Source organism: Cibotium barometz, chromosome 43, assembly GCF_041138505.1.
Source record: "Cibotium barometz isolate CiBa-2024 chromosome 43, ASM4113850v1, whole genome shotgun sequence".
Lineage (NCBI taxonomy): Eukaryota > Viridiplantae > Streptophyta > Polypodiopsida > Cyatheales > Cibotiaceae > Cibotium > Cibotium barometz.
In genome coordinates, this window is record NC_141088.1 from 22,400,875 (window position 1) to 22,418,047 (window position 17,173).

Below are 17,173 nucleotides of genomic sequence, written 5' to 3' on the forward strand. Positions count from 1 at the left end.
CCCCTTGCTTCCAAGCATCTTCCAAGCATCTTTGGCATCCAAAAGCACCTTATATATGTCCACAATTTCCCTCAATCCCAACCATGCATGTAAATTTTGAATTTTTTTGCATGGTCTCCTTTGTATTAGTGACCAAATCTCGAATTTCTTATGTTCTCAAACCACAACCAATGTTCTCTTGGCAATTGGCATAATGTCAAGGCATATCCACATTGCATAATACATTGGTCAATGGCATATTACATGTGATTCTTGTGCCGATGAAGATTAATTGTCGATAAAGAGCTTTGTTTGTTGATGGAGAGCTTTGCTTGTTGCTAATCTCCTAGCCAAGTCTTGACACCCTCGTACCTAGTCTGAATCTAGGCACAAGTTGGGGCCATGTCTTCACATCCAAGTGCCTAATCCCCCTCCTTGCCGCTTTTCCAAGAGCACTTACGAGACAAGGAGAGTTCAAGCCATACTCTCCCTTGGCCTCTCCACCACCAATGCCAAGGGTACCCTCTCAACATTCTATATTCTAGTGCTTGTTTGGAATGAACTTATACATTTTGATTGAGAATCTAGCAATGTAAAGAGAGTAGAGTGTTTGAGGGCTTACAATTCAAAGCATGTACTCGTGCTCATGTACATTATAACTAGCATGTAATCATGCTTGCATTATGCTCCTTGTACACTTCCTTCACAAAATCTTTTGCTTCAAGGCTTGCAATAGTCATCCAACTAAAGAGAAACAACAATGCCCTCACTAAGGCATAGCAAATGCAAGAAACATCCAATGCAAGCTATGTGGTGCAAGGGAGTGATGGGAATCCCATGACAAGCAAGAATTAACCCTAAACCCTGTTTTTCCCCAAAACCCTAATACCCTTGGCCAATTTGATAAAACAATGCATGATTGTGTAGAGAAGATCAAGGGAAAAGGATTGTGGACTGAAAATTCAAGAAATCCCACCATAAACCCTAGTTTTGAAGGCAATTCCCAAAATCCTATTTTTCTTAAGAAACCCTAAAATTGTGATCGTTATAGCAAATCAATGATATGAGAGGGTAAAAGAGAGATAGGAGAAGAGAATTAACACCTTGGATCTCAAAATTTCTAATTAGAAACCCTACTTTTCAAGAAAACCCCAAATCATCAAAGAGAGCCAAGAAATGAAGAAGTTGGAATCTTGCTAAGGCAATGGAAGAGCATTACCTTCATTTTGGCAACCAATTCATAGCAAAGAAGCAAGATCTTCATTTTGGCGCCAAACGCCAATTAATGCTAATCTCTACAGAAACAGGTTGTAGGAAAAAAACATGAAGTTGGACAAGGAAATGATGGGGATATGGAGGCTTCTTTAGATCAAATTGAAGAGAATGATTAGAGCTATCAAAACCCTAAGATTAGGAAGGCATCCAACTACTGTAGCATGGGCTATGGCTATGGAAATCTTGGGAGAAGAAGGAGAAAATTCAAAAACATGATTAATAGGTGATTAGTGCTATTTTTTTCTCAAAAACTGGTTCGACTGTCCCAAAATCTGGACTAGGGTCCAGAATTTGAACCTAATAGATCAAAATGAACCATAATCCCAGATCTTAATCAAAGCTCACTAATCCTTGTAGATTAAGCATTCTTGAGCAAGATTAGGATAAACAAAATCAAGAAAGTCCAAGAAAATCAAGAAAATTATTATTTTTCTTTAAAAAATTGGATCAAAGACATGGGATCAATTCAAAGCTCTGATACCAATGTAAGAAACTAGGGTTGGCCACTTAAGGCATGGAGTGACAACATGGGTGTAGGTCACCATCCTAACATTTCATAAGGGAGAAGTCCACCATGAAATATTGGGCATGAGAGCTCCAAGAAAGGTAATAGTCAAATGATCAATAATGTCTGTAAAATGCCCATGAACCCTATGTATTATATAGCCCAAGGCTCCCAAAGGCACACAAGTAAATGACCCTAAGCCCAAGTGCCTAGGCCCCATCCCCCACGTGCATGTGACACCAAGTCTACTTCGTTAACAGGGAAGGGGGATAGGAGGGAGGCAAGACACACACATTTCCACTACGTGAGGGATAAGAGAGTGGGGCGAAAGGGGGGGGGGAAGGACACACACACTCACACTACCCCGCGAGGGGGAAGATAGTTGGGTGGGTGATAGGGGACCTCAAGGAGGAGGGGGCTCCAAAAATGACACACACTTTTTTTTGGGTTAGAATTAGCTAATATTGCACACGCGTACACACACACAGACAACCCTAGGGGCAGGGGGACAAGAGGGACACATGCACATAAATACGCACACGTACATACACATGCACACACATTACCCTAGGGGGGAGAGAGAGGGGTTTTGTGGTTGGGGGGTGGGGGGGGATCCAGGAGGGAGGGAAGCACAAGGTTGGGAAGAGAGTGGGGAAGGGGGGGGCACACACAATATATACATACATACATATAACACACACACACACACACACACACACACACACACACACACACACATGTATGCAATATACATATATATATATGTGTGTGTAATTTATATATATATATACATACATACATACATATATGCAACTCGGAATATATAATTGGCTCACAAATTTATAGTTTTAGAGAGAGAGAGAGAGAGAGAGAGAGAGAGAGAGAGAGAGAGAGAGCATAAGCATATAGATACACACTTATGTATACACACACACATACATTCCCTATATAGTATTTATATACTCTCTCTCTCTCTCTCTCTCTCTCCCACACACACACACACACACATACACACACACACACACAAATACACATAAATGTATACCCTACTCAAAAGGGTGCACACATATAAACACACGCAAATGTAGATGCATTTGATATAAAGATTTATATGTGGGTGCATGTATGTGTGAAAGTAGTATGATGTGAAAGATGTATTGTTGCACATGCATGTGTGTGTGTGTGAGAGGTGGATCATATTTATGAACTTTAGATATAGATATTGTGTGTGTGTGTGTGTGTGTGTGTATATGGCCACCACCCCCTTGGCGCCTCGTGTATCTCTGCCACCACCCCCTTAGCACCCACCCCGTTGGCAGCCATCTCCGCTCCCAACCCTTGGACTTTTGTCGTGCCACCAGCCCCTTGGGCTCTTGCAGTAGGTGTTGGGGAAACGACCATCATCACCTTGAAAAAAATGACCAGCGTATGGAGAGCCAGTAGTCCAGAAGTGGAGCAACCAGTGGTGGCGGTGGGAGGTGATATATTGTTTGCATGTTCACACACAGTTGACTGGTTTAAGTTTTAAATTAGTTGTTAAAATGTGGTGAGTGATTTCTAGATTCTTAGAGGACTTAGTAGAAGGTATTTCTATTTGAAGACGGTGTAGGATATATACCAACGGAGTATGCCAAGTTCTTATGCTCTCGAAGTATATTAGTTATCCCTAGTGGTAGCTACCTCTAAGGTCCCGACACTCGACCCTTCCTTCGACTCGCTCATGCAGCAGACTTAGCAGGTCCTCGACCAGAGCATGACCTGCCCATGTTGCGAAACACAATCCCCCACCTCCGCCTTAGCAGCAAGTTCCAACTCAGGAAGGCTCGTTTGATGGAGGGTTTGATGCTGGATTTGATTTATCTAGAAATGCACAGAGAACGAAAACAAAATCAAATCTTCCTAATTATAGCTGCCACATATACCTTACAAAAAAAAACATTTTTCTATGGTTCACAAGCCCAAAAAGTAATTGGGTGCTTATTAGTAAGTTTTATGGCAAAGCCACGGTTTAAAATGGCTGGGAGTGGCGGGAGTTGAGAAACAGCGATTTGGCAAGCTACGAGAGACACTAAGAAGGCTACGGTTTGCATACCAGGGAAGTTAAAGGTTGGGTTTTGCCACACAGGAAGCTACCGAAATGGGTTGGCAACACAGGAAGAATTAGGGTTTTTGCAACAGAGCATGGTTATAGATTAGGTTTTTGCGACAGAGGCAACGGAGATGGATATGGCGGTGACTGTGGCAGACCCGACCATGAGGGCAACGCCGGAGGCTTCGTTATCAGGAGGGACAGAACTATGGAGGATCCCGCAGGGCCGTTATGTGGATGCTGTGCGCTGGATGCCCCCTGCAACGGCATGGCAACAGTCGCTGGCCATCGCCCTTTGGGACCCCGACACAGGCATATCCACCCTTGAGCTCTCCTCTCTGCCGCCCGATGAAGCGCCGACGCTCCAGATTCAAGCTTCCTGGCCCCAGCCCGCCCGCATATCAGCCCTCAAGACCTCACCCCTCTTGTCGCAGCAGGCTCTTCTGGCTGCCGCTAGCTTCTCCGGCACCATTTCCTTCATAGTCACCAAGCTTCTCCGGCCCTTGCTGCAGCCGACTGCGGCTGCCCACCCCCCCCTTGCTTCCCCAACTCTGCACAAGGGAGCTGTTTCCGGCATGGATCTTCAGTCCGACACCCATGACTGTGTCTCTGTTGGTGAAGATGGGAGAATTAACCTCACCAAGCTTGCTGAATCGCAGCTCCGGCATACATGTCTTGTGGACAACCATGGCCTGACCTCGTTCACAGCTGCCCACTGGGCTTCCCCTGCTGAATTTGTGACTGCAGGCCTTGGCTTTTCTTTGCAGTGGTGGGACCATCGACGACCAGGCGGGGCTGTGCAGATCACCAACAAATGGTGAGGCCTGATGCATCAAACACATGCTTTTTCAAATCAAACGATTTATTAAACAGATGCTTTGTGTTCTTTTCAGTGCCAGTATGATTACATAGAAAGTTATGGCATCCAAGCAATATACTAAAAGTTTTGGGCATCTATCATGCCTACAACCTTGATCATACATGAAAACTTCGGGTTCATATCATGCCTCAGTGACTGAGTACAACCCATTTGATGCCAATACAAACACATGTTTTCCTTCTTGTAATGGCTACAAGAGTGGCTTATGTAGCTTGAATATCAAATGTTACCAGGATGATTGTCCACTTACAGGTTAGAGGTGCATAATTCACAATACCAACTGGAATGCCTTTCATCCTAAAAATCCCTTTTTGAGGATGCAATCCATTTATGAAGCATGGCCATGTCTTCAATCTGATCCATGCTGTGTAAGTCAATCCATGTAAGGGCTTTGGATCTGATGCTGCACTTAATAGCTCAAGGGTCCAAGAAACTAGGCATCCAATGGGTTGTGTCGATGTTGAGAGGGGCAGGCTTTTATGACTACGTTTCCCTTCCTTCAAATGCATGGTTGCTCTCTTTATCTAGCTTTTAATGTAAATTTTGGTGTGTTTCTTGGCCTAGTGTAGACACACAAATGTACGTGTGCTCTTCAATGTGCCATCTTTGCTTGCACACTCTACACTCAATCTTGCTGGTTGCTGTCATGTGCACAGTGTGTATCTACCGTGTGCTACACGCACACAAGACTAGCTTTGAGGTTTGTGGAAGCTTGGAGCTAGGCAGGTTGATTGACGAGCTGAGTTAGGGATAGACTAACGGGCGGGCATCCAAGTATGGACGGGCGAGCGCCCAAGTGTGGACGCCCGATGACCGGCCAAGAGCCTATAAAAGGGTGGCCAAGGTTAGTCATTAATCATATAGAGTCTCGCGTGACTTTGTGAGAGCTTTATGGTCAGGAGTGTGGATCTAGTGCAGACGTGCACCTTTGCTTCATGCAGCCGAGGCCGGCAGCAGTCTCGAGGTCCACGAGGGTAGCTTCGTGGCGGTATGAGATGTCACGAGGTAGAGATTGGTCGGTACGTCCATCTAGTTAGCTCAGCTCGTGGCTTGATGGGGACAACCAAGTCTTGTGGGCTTGCCCACGGTTGTCGAGGTTGGGAGGTGAGTTAGGCCTGCACCCCTGTCTTGTTTGTTTGGTTTATTTGCAGGTTTCGAGTCTTGTACCAGGAGCGTTCCACAAGGAGATCCTATGGGATTTGACAGTGGTATCAGAGCATGCCTCGTGAACGAGCAAGTCGGTAGGTAGAGAAAAGAGGTCGAAGAAAAGGTATGAGTTTGAGAAGCTTGCTGTTTTTTCTGTGCATACTGTTGTCTTTCAGATTAAGTATGTTGCTTTTTCATCGTAGGAGTCCGTGATGGTAGAGATTGTGGTCTAGTTGGGTTGTTTGTTTACAAAGAAGAAGACTGGATGCGTTATGCAACTGTGTGAACTTTTATGAAAGAGAGAAAAAGCAAAAGTCTGTCGGCTCTTTGTAAGAGAGAGAGAGAGAGAGAGAGAGAGAGAGAGAGAGAGAGAGAGAGAGAGAGAGAGAGGTCACCGGCTGTTGTGGTGTAACGCTTGTATGCGTAGCTAGGTAAGGGTGCCCATCTGCAGTCGTAGGCGGGCCAGATATGTGTGCAGGTGCAGGTAAGGGTGTCCATGTGCAGTCGCAGGCGGGCCAGATACGTGTGCAAGCGCAGGTAGTGTTGGTGCGCAGATTGGCTCAAGCGTCCCTATGTTGTGCAGGTGGCCAAGTATGCGCACAAGCGCACGTAGGCAATCAGGCCAGGCAGGGGGTGTAGGCTCCTCCACTGAAATATCCATATCAGTCATGAGACGACGCAGCTAGACACACTCAACGGTAGTAGTGTAGGCTGCTCTGTACTCTGCCTCACAAGACGAAGTGGCCACTGTGGTCTGTTTCTTGCTTAGCCAAGAAATACATGAAGAGCCAAGAAAGAAACAATTTCCACTAGTGGAATGTCTGGTATCAAAATCACGAGCCTAATCTGAATCGCTGTAAGCATATAACTGCATGTCACCCCCTTAGGATAAAGCAATCCAAGAGACAAGGTACCCTGCAAATACCGAAATACACGCTTCACAGCTTGCCAATGTGACAATCGCGGGCTGTGCATGAATCTGCTCAACTGAGATACGGCATACTGAATATCTGGCTGTGTAGTATACAAGTAAATAAGGCACCCAAGAGCCTGAGCATATGTAGTGGCATCAAATAAAATATTGTCATCTTGTAGTGACAGTTTCATCCCAGGCTCCATAGGAGTGCTAATAGGCTTGCAATCCTGAAATTTAAACTTCTCCAGAAGTTTAGCAACATACCGAGATTGCAACAACCCAATGCCTCTGTTATCCTGCACAAACTGTATACCCAAATAGTAGTGTACGAGCCCCAAATCAGACATGTCAAATGTCTGTTGCAGGATCTCTTTAAAAGCTGCAATTTTGTCATCATTTGATTCCATGAGCAAAAGATCATCTACATATAGATTGATGACCAGCAGATCTTTCTCTTCTTTCTTTACATACAAAGTGGCTTGTGATGGACTGTTCACAAAGCCTTGAGTGAGCAGGAAAGCATCTATCTTTGCATACCAAGCTCGTGGAGCTTGTTTCAAACCATACAAGGTCTTTTTCAGCTTGCATACTTTCCCTTCATGACCATGTTCTGCAAAACCTATGGGCTGATGTACATAAACTTCCTCCTCGAGGTTCCCATGTAGGAAAGCAGTCTTGATGTCCAACTGATGAATAACCCAACCACGATGTGTAGCCAATGCAATGACACACCTAAGTGTTGACATACGGGATGTAGGAGCAAATGTCTCCTCATAATCAATGCCCTTCTTCTGTGCATAGCCCTTTGCAACTAGACGGGCTTTGTACCTTTCAATGGATCCATCTGCAGGTCTTTTCAACTTATAGACCCACTTAGTACCAATGGCTTTCTTGCCTTTGGGCAGATCAACCAAATCCCATGTTTGATTCTTTTGAATAGAATCAAGTTCATCCTGCATGGCTTTCTTCCAATGCACATTGTCTCGTGCATCTTCAAATGAATCAGGCTCATCATCATCCTGTAAACTGGCTGCTATAACCATATTTAAATCCATGATGTGTGCATGCTCATTGATCCGTGTCTTCCTACGAGTACGACCAGCAAGAGACCATCTAGATGGCTGTCCTGTAATGTCCTCAAGTACCATCTAGGTATGTGTCTGACCTGTGGAGCCTGTTGCCCCATATGTGGCTCAACTTCTGGCTCAATTTGCTGTTGAATTTCTGCACCACCTTCATGATTGGCTGGCTGTCCTGCACCCTCATGGGTTGGATCACCAACTGTGGAATGAAACTCCATAGGTAGTAGACCTTCAAACACATCATTTTCAGCCTGATTTGCATCATAACCAGCCATGGATATTTTTGATTTTTCATCAAAAATCACATCTCGACTAGTAAATATCTTCTTGGACAGTGGGTCATATAACCGGTAGCCCTTGCTCTCACGGTTATACCCAACAAAAATACATTTTGTGGCTTTATCATCCAACTTCCTCCTCAACTCTTTGGGTATGTGTGCATATGCAAGACACCCAAAAGTACGAAAATGTGATACCGAAGGCTTGCGGCCATGCCAAGCCTCAAAAGGAGTAATGGAAACCAATGCCTTTGTGGGACATCGATTCAAAATATGGCAAGCACACATAACAGCTTCCACCCAAAAGATATGTGGTAGCTTCTTTGCCTTTAACATACATGTGGCCATCTCCATGAGTGACCGATTCTTCCTTTCTGCAACCCCATTCTGTTGTGGAGTATAAGGAGTAGTATACTGATGTTTGATACCTCTACTCTCAAGAAAGGAATTCAACATGTGTGACACATATTCCCCCCCTCGGTCAGAATGGAGAGTCTTAACCTTGCATCCTGATTTTGTTTCAGCAAGTGCTACAAAGGCCAAAAATGCATCATATACCTGTGATTTCTGTGTCAACGGATAGACCCAACATATACGAGAGAAGTCATCAATAAATGTAGCAAAATAGAAGCAACCTCCTAATGACTACGTCTGCATGGGACCACAAAGATCACTGTGTATAAGCTGCAACTTTGTAGTTGCTCGTAGAGCCTGATCACGTGGAAAGGAAAACCGATGCATTTCTCCCAAAATACATCCTTCACATATGTGATCTGGAGGCTTCTTCATAAGAGGTAGGTCTGACAACATGTTATGTCGCTGCATAAGCATAAGACTACCAAAATTTACATGTCCCATGCGAGCATGCCATAACACTCCGCATCAACCATAGTTGGAGTAAGAGTGAATGCATTATAAGTAGACTGATCCACTGGCTGAAATGCATCCAACTGATAGAGTCCATGACATAATGTACCAGTAAGCATCAAGGTCAAGGCATTAGCTTTGTCTCTGACCATGCATTTGTCATCATCAAAGTTGACTTGCATACCACACTGTGCTAAAGAAGAAATGGACAACAGATTCTTCTTTATCCCTGGTACATATAAGGCATCTGTAAGGCGAAGAATAGAGCCATCAATGGCTATGAGCTGAATCTCCCCAATGCCATGAACTGGATATGAAGCATTATTGGTACAGTGAATAGTTTTGCCAACAAGGGCAGGGCCTACATGACAAAACAAATCCCTGCGAGATATAATATGCTTTGAAGCACCACTATCAAAATACCAAGTACATGCATGTTCAGTCACAGTGAGTGCCTGTGAAGACCAAGAGGCATCATAACTGCATGTGTAGAAACAGTAATCCCTGTCTTCAACAAAAGAAGTAGTCTCCGGAGGAGCTTTAGAGGCATCATTTACAGACATCTGAGATTCCTTTGCCTTCTCTTTGGCAATCCTCTTCCTACACTCTGTGATGTAGTGACCTGGCTTCTTACAGTAATGGCATTTGCCCTTCTTCTTGGGCTGTCCATCACCTTTCTTGGTATCCTGAGATGAACCACCATCACCTGAATTCTGATTTGAACTCTTTGGCTGAGATTTGCCTTTCCCTTTTTGACCTGTCGTAAATGCTTGTTCAGCACTTGTGTTCATATTCATGTTCTTCCTGATTTGTTCTTCTTGTAACAAGAGAGCAACAAGTTCCTGATACTTAAGGGGCTCAACAGCATTCCTCATCTTTGAACAGGCAAAGGTTGACCTGGTGCCTGTGCCTGTTGTCCTCTTCCACGAGCACCCCCTTGGGGAGGAGTCTCTGGAGCCAATGGACCTGGACGTGGTTCATCACCACTAACAAAATCCCAAAGACCTTTTGCCACGAGCACATTTCTCAGCATAAAACTCCACAAGGAGTAGTTCATGCCATCCAACTTGTCTTCCTTAGACAAGTACGTGAACACATCACTTTGCTGTTGATTTGCCATTATGCTAGTGCACAATTCTGTACCTGTGTATCAAAAAACCCAGAAGCAATAACCCTGAAAGCAACTGTACTCCACTGAATACAGCTGACCCAAATATGCCTGCACTCTCAATCCTCTGAATGTGCAACACAATGCACCACTGACTGAGTAGAGCAACAAAAATGGCTCGCACAGTGCCAAAAATGCCCAAAAATGCCCAAAGTTACTACACCCAAACCTTGCAAAAGCTTGTAGAGATTTCTTTGCAAGGAAACCTCCCTGTATCTGCCAAAAAACTTTCACAGAGAAAATGCCCAAATTTCAAAACTTGTAAAGCTTACCACAAATGTGATTTTGCAGGTACAGGCGGCTGTAGGCTGTACAGAACAAGTGTACGGTACAGTGCAGGTACAGGTCGACTACAGGCTGTCCAGAGCAGAGTATTGGTCGACTGTAGGGCGGATGTACGGAGCTGCAGGTACACGCAACAGGTACTGTACGGAAACATCAGTCAACAGGTGCGCAGCAGGTACTGTACGGAACTGGGCGTGCAGCTGACGGCGAGTGTATGGACAGTTGCAGGGTATGGAATAGAACAGGTCGCCTGCACGTACTGTACGGGTACTAGGCGACTGTGTACGGAGAGCAAAGCAGGTGAACTTCTCATGTATTGAGTAGTGATAAAATGAAGTACAATAGCCACATAAAGATGTGACCTAAAAGGTGTGTTCACATGGTCTGGCCATAAAGTGTGCTAGGTGGACCAAATCACTTATAAACCATTATAAGTGAAACTAAGCTAAAATTGGGGGAAAAAAACCTCCACTAATTGAAGTAAAAAGTGCCCCAGTAACCTTCTGATGATCACTAGCACTCCCCTGGGTGCATACACAGCATAAAACCCAACACTTGTGACATTGGCCATCATGAAGGGCGAAGATATGGCTGGCTGGTGGATCTATGAGATATCAAAGGTGGGCTGATCTGGGGCATCGTAGATCCCTTGGGCATACCTGTGCCATGTGACTGGTTCGGTGATGGGGGTGGGGGGCCTCCTATCCTCTAGCATCTGCCATGCCTTGGAGCTGTTTGCACTCAAGAAACACTTGTAGAACTCCCTCTTGGCCTAGAATTCCCGCTTCTTGTGCTTGGTAAATTGCCTAGATCTCCATTGTGCTTGTCGTGCCATGATGATGCTCCTTGCTTGGTCTTGGTGAATCTGCACACGGTAGGCTTTGCACTCCTAATCATACCAGCTGTTTTTGGGGTATGGGTCCAATAGAGGCTTGGTTTTGCTGACAGGTAGTGCACAAGTAGGTGGCTTGAGCCGACTCATGTAAGATAGCTGAGAGCTGTTGGAATGATCATCTCCAGCCTTGTTTGATCCCTTTTATGCCCCCTTTCCTTGAGCTTGGTTTGAGAAGATTCATGCACACTTGGCCAGCCAGAGATTCCAAAATAGTCCTACTGAGAGTACTGTATATGTGCAGAGAGATGGTTTAAATGTTGTGATAGTCATCTTATATGTGGATGACATGATCTTGATAGGGAACAATAAGCTAAAAATTACAACTGTTAAAGCTGAATTACTGAAGACTTTTGAGATGTCAGATCTTGGCCGTTTACATTTCTATCTAGGCATTCAGTTTATGTAGTAGGATGGTGGCATAGCTATGTCTCAACTTTTGAAAAGGTTTTGCACAGAGGATTGCAAGCCTATTGCCACACCAATTGAGACATGTATAAAGCTCAGTAGCTTTGATGCAAGTGAGCCTTTTGATGCTAGCTAGGCTGTGGGGTGCCTCATCTACTTGTGCACAATAGGGTGACTTTCAGTTTTTACAGTGATTCAGAGGGGGCTGGTGACTACGATACACAAGAGTCGACCAATGGCTTTTGCTTTTTGTTGGGAAATTATTCCATATCATGACTTAGCAAAAAGCAACCTACATTGGCGGCTTCTTCATGTGAAGCTTAGTACAGAGCAGTCTTCACAGCCATAAATGAGTGCATATGGCTGAGGAGGTTACTTGATGACCTTTATGCATGCCATCTGCAGGGTGCTACTCCCCTTCTTATAGATAGTCAGAGTGCTATGGTTGCGAGAAATCCAAATTTTCTTGCATGGACCAAGCACATAGAGGTGCATTATCACTTTGTGCGGGAGAGGCTTCATGCAGGTGACATTAACCTCATCTATTGTCCATCACACGACAATGTGGTAGATCTCTTCACCAAGGCGCTTCCTTGAGAGAAGTTCGAAGCTTTCCGAAAAGCTTTGGGCTTGATTCCATTTGGGGATTGATCTACAAGGGGGATTTGCACGAGATATATACATTTTGTAGTGGGTTGTATGTAGGAGTTAGGAAATTAGCATAGTAGTTAGGGGATTGTTTGAAACGGGTTTCCTAAAAGTTTCAAACGCGTGTCAAACGGGTTTCGTAAAATCAGCCCAAAGTTTCCTACCTACAGGTTTTTGCATGTACGAAATTTCAAATATATACTATATAAAATATGTAAAAATAACACTAAATGCATAGAATACATGGAAACATCAATTTGAAGCCTACAATCTTTGAATCACAAATAACAAAAACCACGTAATCATCCATCATCAATGTCAAATGATCATGATTCGAAGACCATGGTCCACTATCCATGATCCATGATCCAATCATCCATCATTCCATGCCACACAAAAATAAACCCATACATGACACTACATAGGTTAAAACTTATAAGTTCGAAGTGTTCACGTCACATGAATCATGATGAATCAATAGTCATGGCCCAATGCCCATAATCAATACAAAATAAATCAGCCTTGATGAGGAAAAGTGGCACACAAAAATTAAAAAAAACTTTATCAAAAGAGTCGCACATATTTCAACGTTAGATTTGGGGCAAAAAAAAAGTCAAAAAAATCTTGAAAAAAACGTGTTTCTACAAGGAAATGTTTCCGAAACGCGTTTTCTAACTACTATGGGCACTAGGCATGTCACATGCGGAAGCTTTGGGAGTCTTCTTTCAGCCATAAACGCCATCCTGGAACAACTTGATGCAAAACGCAAGCAAGAGAGATGGAGAGGAGAGAGAGGTAGTTGAGTTTCAGTATATTCATATAGTACAAAAAGGTGTACCTCTTGGCAAGCCCTTGGCTGCCCCTCAAAAGGTGGAAAACACCTAGTCTATGCCTAGTCTAATGACAGCCCATGAAGGACCGAATGAATGTCAAGGAGCCTAAGCAATCCTATTTATAGGTCTTGAAGACACTAGTGGGCTGGCGTACTTGTTGTCGGCGAGGTCCCCCATTTGCTGCAGCTGACATAGATATTCCTCCATGAATGCTGGCCGACAGCCTCATGGGTTCTTCCACAGTCTTTCTACCCATGCCTAGCTGCTGCAGGTCCTAAAAGTCCTCTTTATATGTTGCCCTTCAGGAAATAGCCCTGGGAATGAGCATGCACATGTCTTGCACATGACATCCCCTTCTGCTAAACTTGATGGCGCGATTCCAACTTCTATTCTTGGATGACTATCATCATCCCTTTCTCTCTTCTTGGACTCCCAAACCCGTCATCCTTCCCTTCTTGGCTGGAAACCTTGCTTGGTCTCCAAATCCACTCCAAATTTGGTGAAGATCTATGCATCTGTTCCATCTTGTCCCCTAGCCCTTCATGTCCTGTCTTTGAACACTTTCTCTGGTCTTCTTTTCTTGAGTATTGAGTTTGGCACTCTCACTCCACCCCTTGGAGGATCATTCTCCCTTGGAACTGTTGCTTGAAAGCCTTTCTTGGTATGCCCCAAGTGGCATAAAGAAAGCTTTTTTGACGGCGGTTTCTCATCTCAAAATAGCTTTCTTGGTCAAAGTGACTAGGCTATATGCACAAAGTGCCAAAGAGACCTTTGCTAGTGTGAACAAAGACCAAGAAAACTTATACCTGGTAGACTGTTCATTTTGGGTCAAGCTTAGATAGCCTTTATTTTGGCTGGATCTATCTGACTTCCGACCTTGGACACCGTGGTCCAAGTAGTGAATCTCAGACAAAAAGAGAGTCCACTCTTCTTGCTATTGATGTACAAGTTATGCCTTGAAAGTTCCTCAAACACATCGGTCCGAGTGTTGATTCCATCTTCCAAGAACGAGCATGTGCGAGAAGCTCTCTTGTTTCAAATGCACCAAAGCAATTTTCCAAGCTTCAGCAAAAAAGAGCCGTGTTGGCTATTAAGTGGGTGGGTACGAGATCATTAAGAGCACCATAACAAGGCCTGAGCAGTGAGGAGATGGCCATGTGCAGCAAGGAGAAAGCCATGGCAAATTTCTGTGTACAGTGAAAGCAAGTGCAGGAAACTGCAGTCTCAAGCAAGAACGGAGACCATAAGACCCTGCTTTTCTTTCATACTTCAGCTCCAAATTCTTGACTAGCCTACTACTTACAGTCACAGCTCTGCATTGTGTGCTTGTCGATGTAGGAGATTGATGTGCAGCTGTCATGGTTGTAATGCTTCCTTTGGTTTATGGTCACTTAAATTTCAGGACCTCTGGGACAGGAGCTGGAAGCATTCACTCGGTTGATGTGCATCCTTCACGAAAACATGTTTGTGTGGTAAGAATGTATGTTGAGATGAATACACATGCAAATAATGGAAATAGGGCAGTGAGGCCTAAATTATCTTTGTGATATTGCATTACTGGTGTTTTTTTGAAGGTGGGAGGGTCCAATGGTACTGTGTTGGCCTGGGATTTACGATGGCAGCAGGAGCCAATGCAGCTTTCTGGTCCCTTGGATGTAAAAGGGCAGTTTATAGGAGACAGCATGGCTGAGAGTGATGTATGGGAGGTCAAATTTGATCCTTTCTCATTTACAGGGAGCAATCCCATGTCAAGTAAGATCCCTCCAGCAATGATGTGTTCAGAAGATGGCATACTTGGAGTTGTAGAAACAGGTGTGATGCTCATATGATTTGTTTTGATGTGTATTCATGTATGCATGTACATATAAATAAATAAACAGATGAAGCGAATAAAAGAATAATAAACAACTAAAGTAAATAAATAAGTGAAAGTACTAGTGATGAGGTGAAACGTCCTTCTCATGTAATTGTTGGTAACAGGTGAAGCTCCATGGGAGATTTTGGCGGAGCCTTGTGCTATCAATAACTTTGATATTAATCCAGAAAATGCCAGTGTAAGCAAGCTTTTCATAGGATTAATTTTGATTAATCTTTGTATTGCAAAAGGTAATGTTGGAGTGTGTATATATTTGTGTATGCATACTTTACATACATTTATATGTGCACATACATACATACATTGGTGGGCTCTCACTTAAGAGTGGTTAGCACACAAATTCACCATCCCCAAGAGGTCGTGAGTTCAAACCCCAAGAGGTGAGTTCAGAAAGGCATAATTTTTGAAAGGTGATGCTCAAATCTTGTGATCTGTAATTGAATTTGTGTGTGTGCAGGATGTAATCTGTAGCTTGGAATTCGAAAGCTTGCTTTATATAAAAAGGTCCTTGTGAGACCTGGTAACATGGCCCAAGGATCTGCTTTGTTGGTGCCCAGCTATGTCATTGCAAAGCTTTCTATGATTATGAAGTCTCATCAAAAGCAGGACAAAAAGGGGGTTTTTAACAGTTTGAGTGGATCAATTACCTTGTGTTTGTTGCTGTGTTTGTACTATGCCTAACTATGAACCAGTGGTGGTGGGAGGATTATTTATGTCCATTTTTGGTCTGAAACTGCAGCTTATCAAACAGTTAGGCTTGTGTATTCTTGCTGAAGAGGGGGGGCTGAACTTACTGCCTAATAATGAATTAGTGGTGCTAGTAGGATGCTAGGCTTTCTTGTGAGTGAGTGTCGTGGTCGATTGTGTGAAGAAAGGTAATGAAACTTGATATTTTATCAAATTTCTGTTCACATTCAATAGAGCATGGTGGATTAAAGAAACTAATCTTTTATAGCATGTGCTATAACTAAAGTAGTCAACGACATATCACGAGCATAATCTGACGGTGATATGGTGAAAGTTTCATCATCATTTGTACTTATCATCTTAGATCGGTTCTATTAAATCACTAATTCTCGTCTACTATCATCACTTACATGAGTTCTTGATCATCAAGACTTGCTAAAGAGATCTTGTCATAGCTACACAATCCCATCAAATAAATTGATCACAATGATCTCCAAAGGAATGCCACTAGTCTCCATCCAAAAGTTAATAGTAACTAGTCTAGAGCTTCACATGTTGATTTCAAAAACACATGAATATGGAGGTAATAATTTAGGTTTGAGGGCATTGGTACACAACATTGAACAAGCTCATCTTTTGATAATACCTTCCTAAAAAAGCAATTACTCTTGCCTCTTTTGGGAGTACATAGTCAAGTAGCACCCATTACCCGAAATATGCTTGAGGCACATGCCATTGCCAGGGTGCACAATTCGAAATTACAGAGACTCAAAACGCTCAATGGATTAGGTAATTTAATTCCTACATTGATAAGTATCCAATATGGTTTCCATTGGAACATATGAATATTGCCATAAAAATGCAAGAATACATATTGCAATGTCATGTCATGACATGCATAAACATTAGCTATAATTTAATGAAGAATTGATATAATCACTTATTATACAACAAATGTGTGGAACTACACACCCTTATCATCACTCTTGCATATGCTGGTTTAGATGCAACTATGAGAAAAGCTCCATGACTTGTCTTCAGATTTTTGTGTTCTTATGAGCTTTTATTGTGTTTGTGTTTTAAAATTTGAACTTAGAAAAGTTATGGCAAGGATGAAGTGACACTTGTTTACATCTATATGGTGATGGTGTTTTCACTTTGATGGCATCATCATCTTTCAAAAAATGGGCAGACATTTTTGGCTATACTTGAACTTATTTTGACCATGTGTGTGTGTGAGGGAGAGAGAGAGAGTTTTATATAGGAAATGGATTGGTAAGAGTTGTAGATTGACCTTACACATTTTTTAAAATACAAAATGCAGGTTGGGACAATCATTGCACACCCATGGCACATGGA

The 17,173-nt window shown here is 43.3% G+C and overlaps 1 protein-coding gene across 1 annotated transcript; it reads left to right on the plus strand.

Annotated features, from left to right (window-relative positions):
* Window positions 1–3,763: 3,763 nt before the first annotated feature.
* LOC147613699 (Transducin/WD40 repeat-like superfamily protein) lies at window positions 3,764–16,068 on the plus strand. The gene is made up of 5 exons (XM_086781677.1): window positions 3,764–4,665; window positions 14,654–14,723; window positions 14,826–15,063; window positions 15,232–15,305; window positions 15,585–16,068. Exons 1-5 carry the CDS (start codon window positions 3,980–3,982, stop codon window positions 15,639–15,641), a joined length of 1,125 nt encoding a protein of 374 aa, XP_086637803.1. The 5' UTR covers window positions 3,764–3,979; the 3' UTR covers window positions 15,642–16,068.
* Window positions 16,069–17,173: the final 1,105 nt, after the last annotated feature.

Excerpts from the sequence above, each read along its gene's own strand:
- LOC147613699 (XM_086781677.1), top strand. The coding sequence starts at position 3,980 with ATGGATATGGCGGTGACTGTGGCAGACCCGACCATGAGGGCAACGCCG. Across the intron at positions 15,064-15,231 it reads ACTTGGAGTTGTAGAAACAG|GTGAAGCTCCATGGGAGATT; the intron begins GTGTGATGCTCA and ends TGTTGGTAACAG. Across the intron at positions 15,306-15,584 it reads TTAATCCAGAAAATGCCAGT|GATGTAATCTGTAGCTTGGA; the intron begins GTAAGCAAGCTT and ends GTGTGTGTGCAG.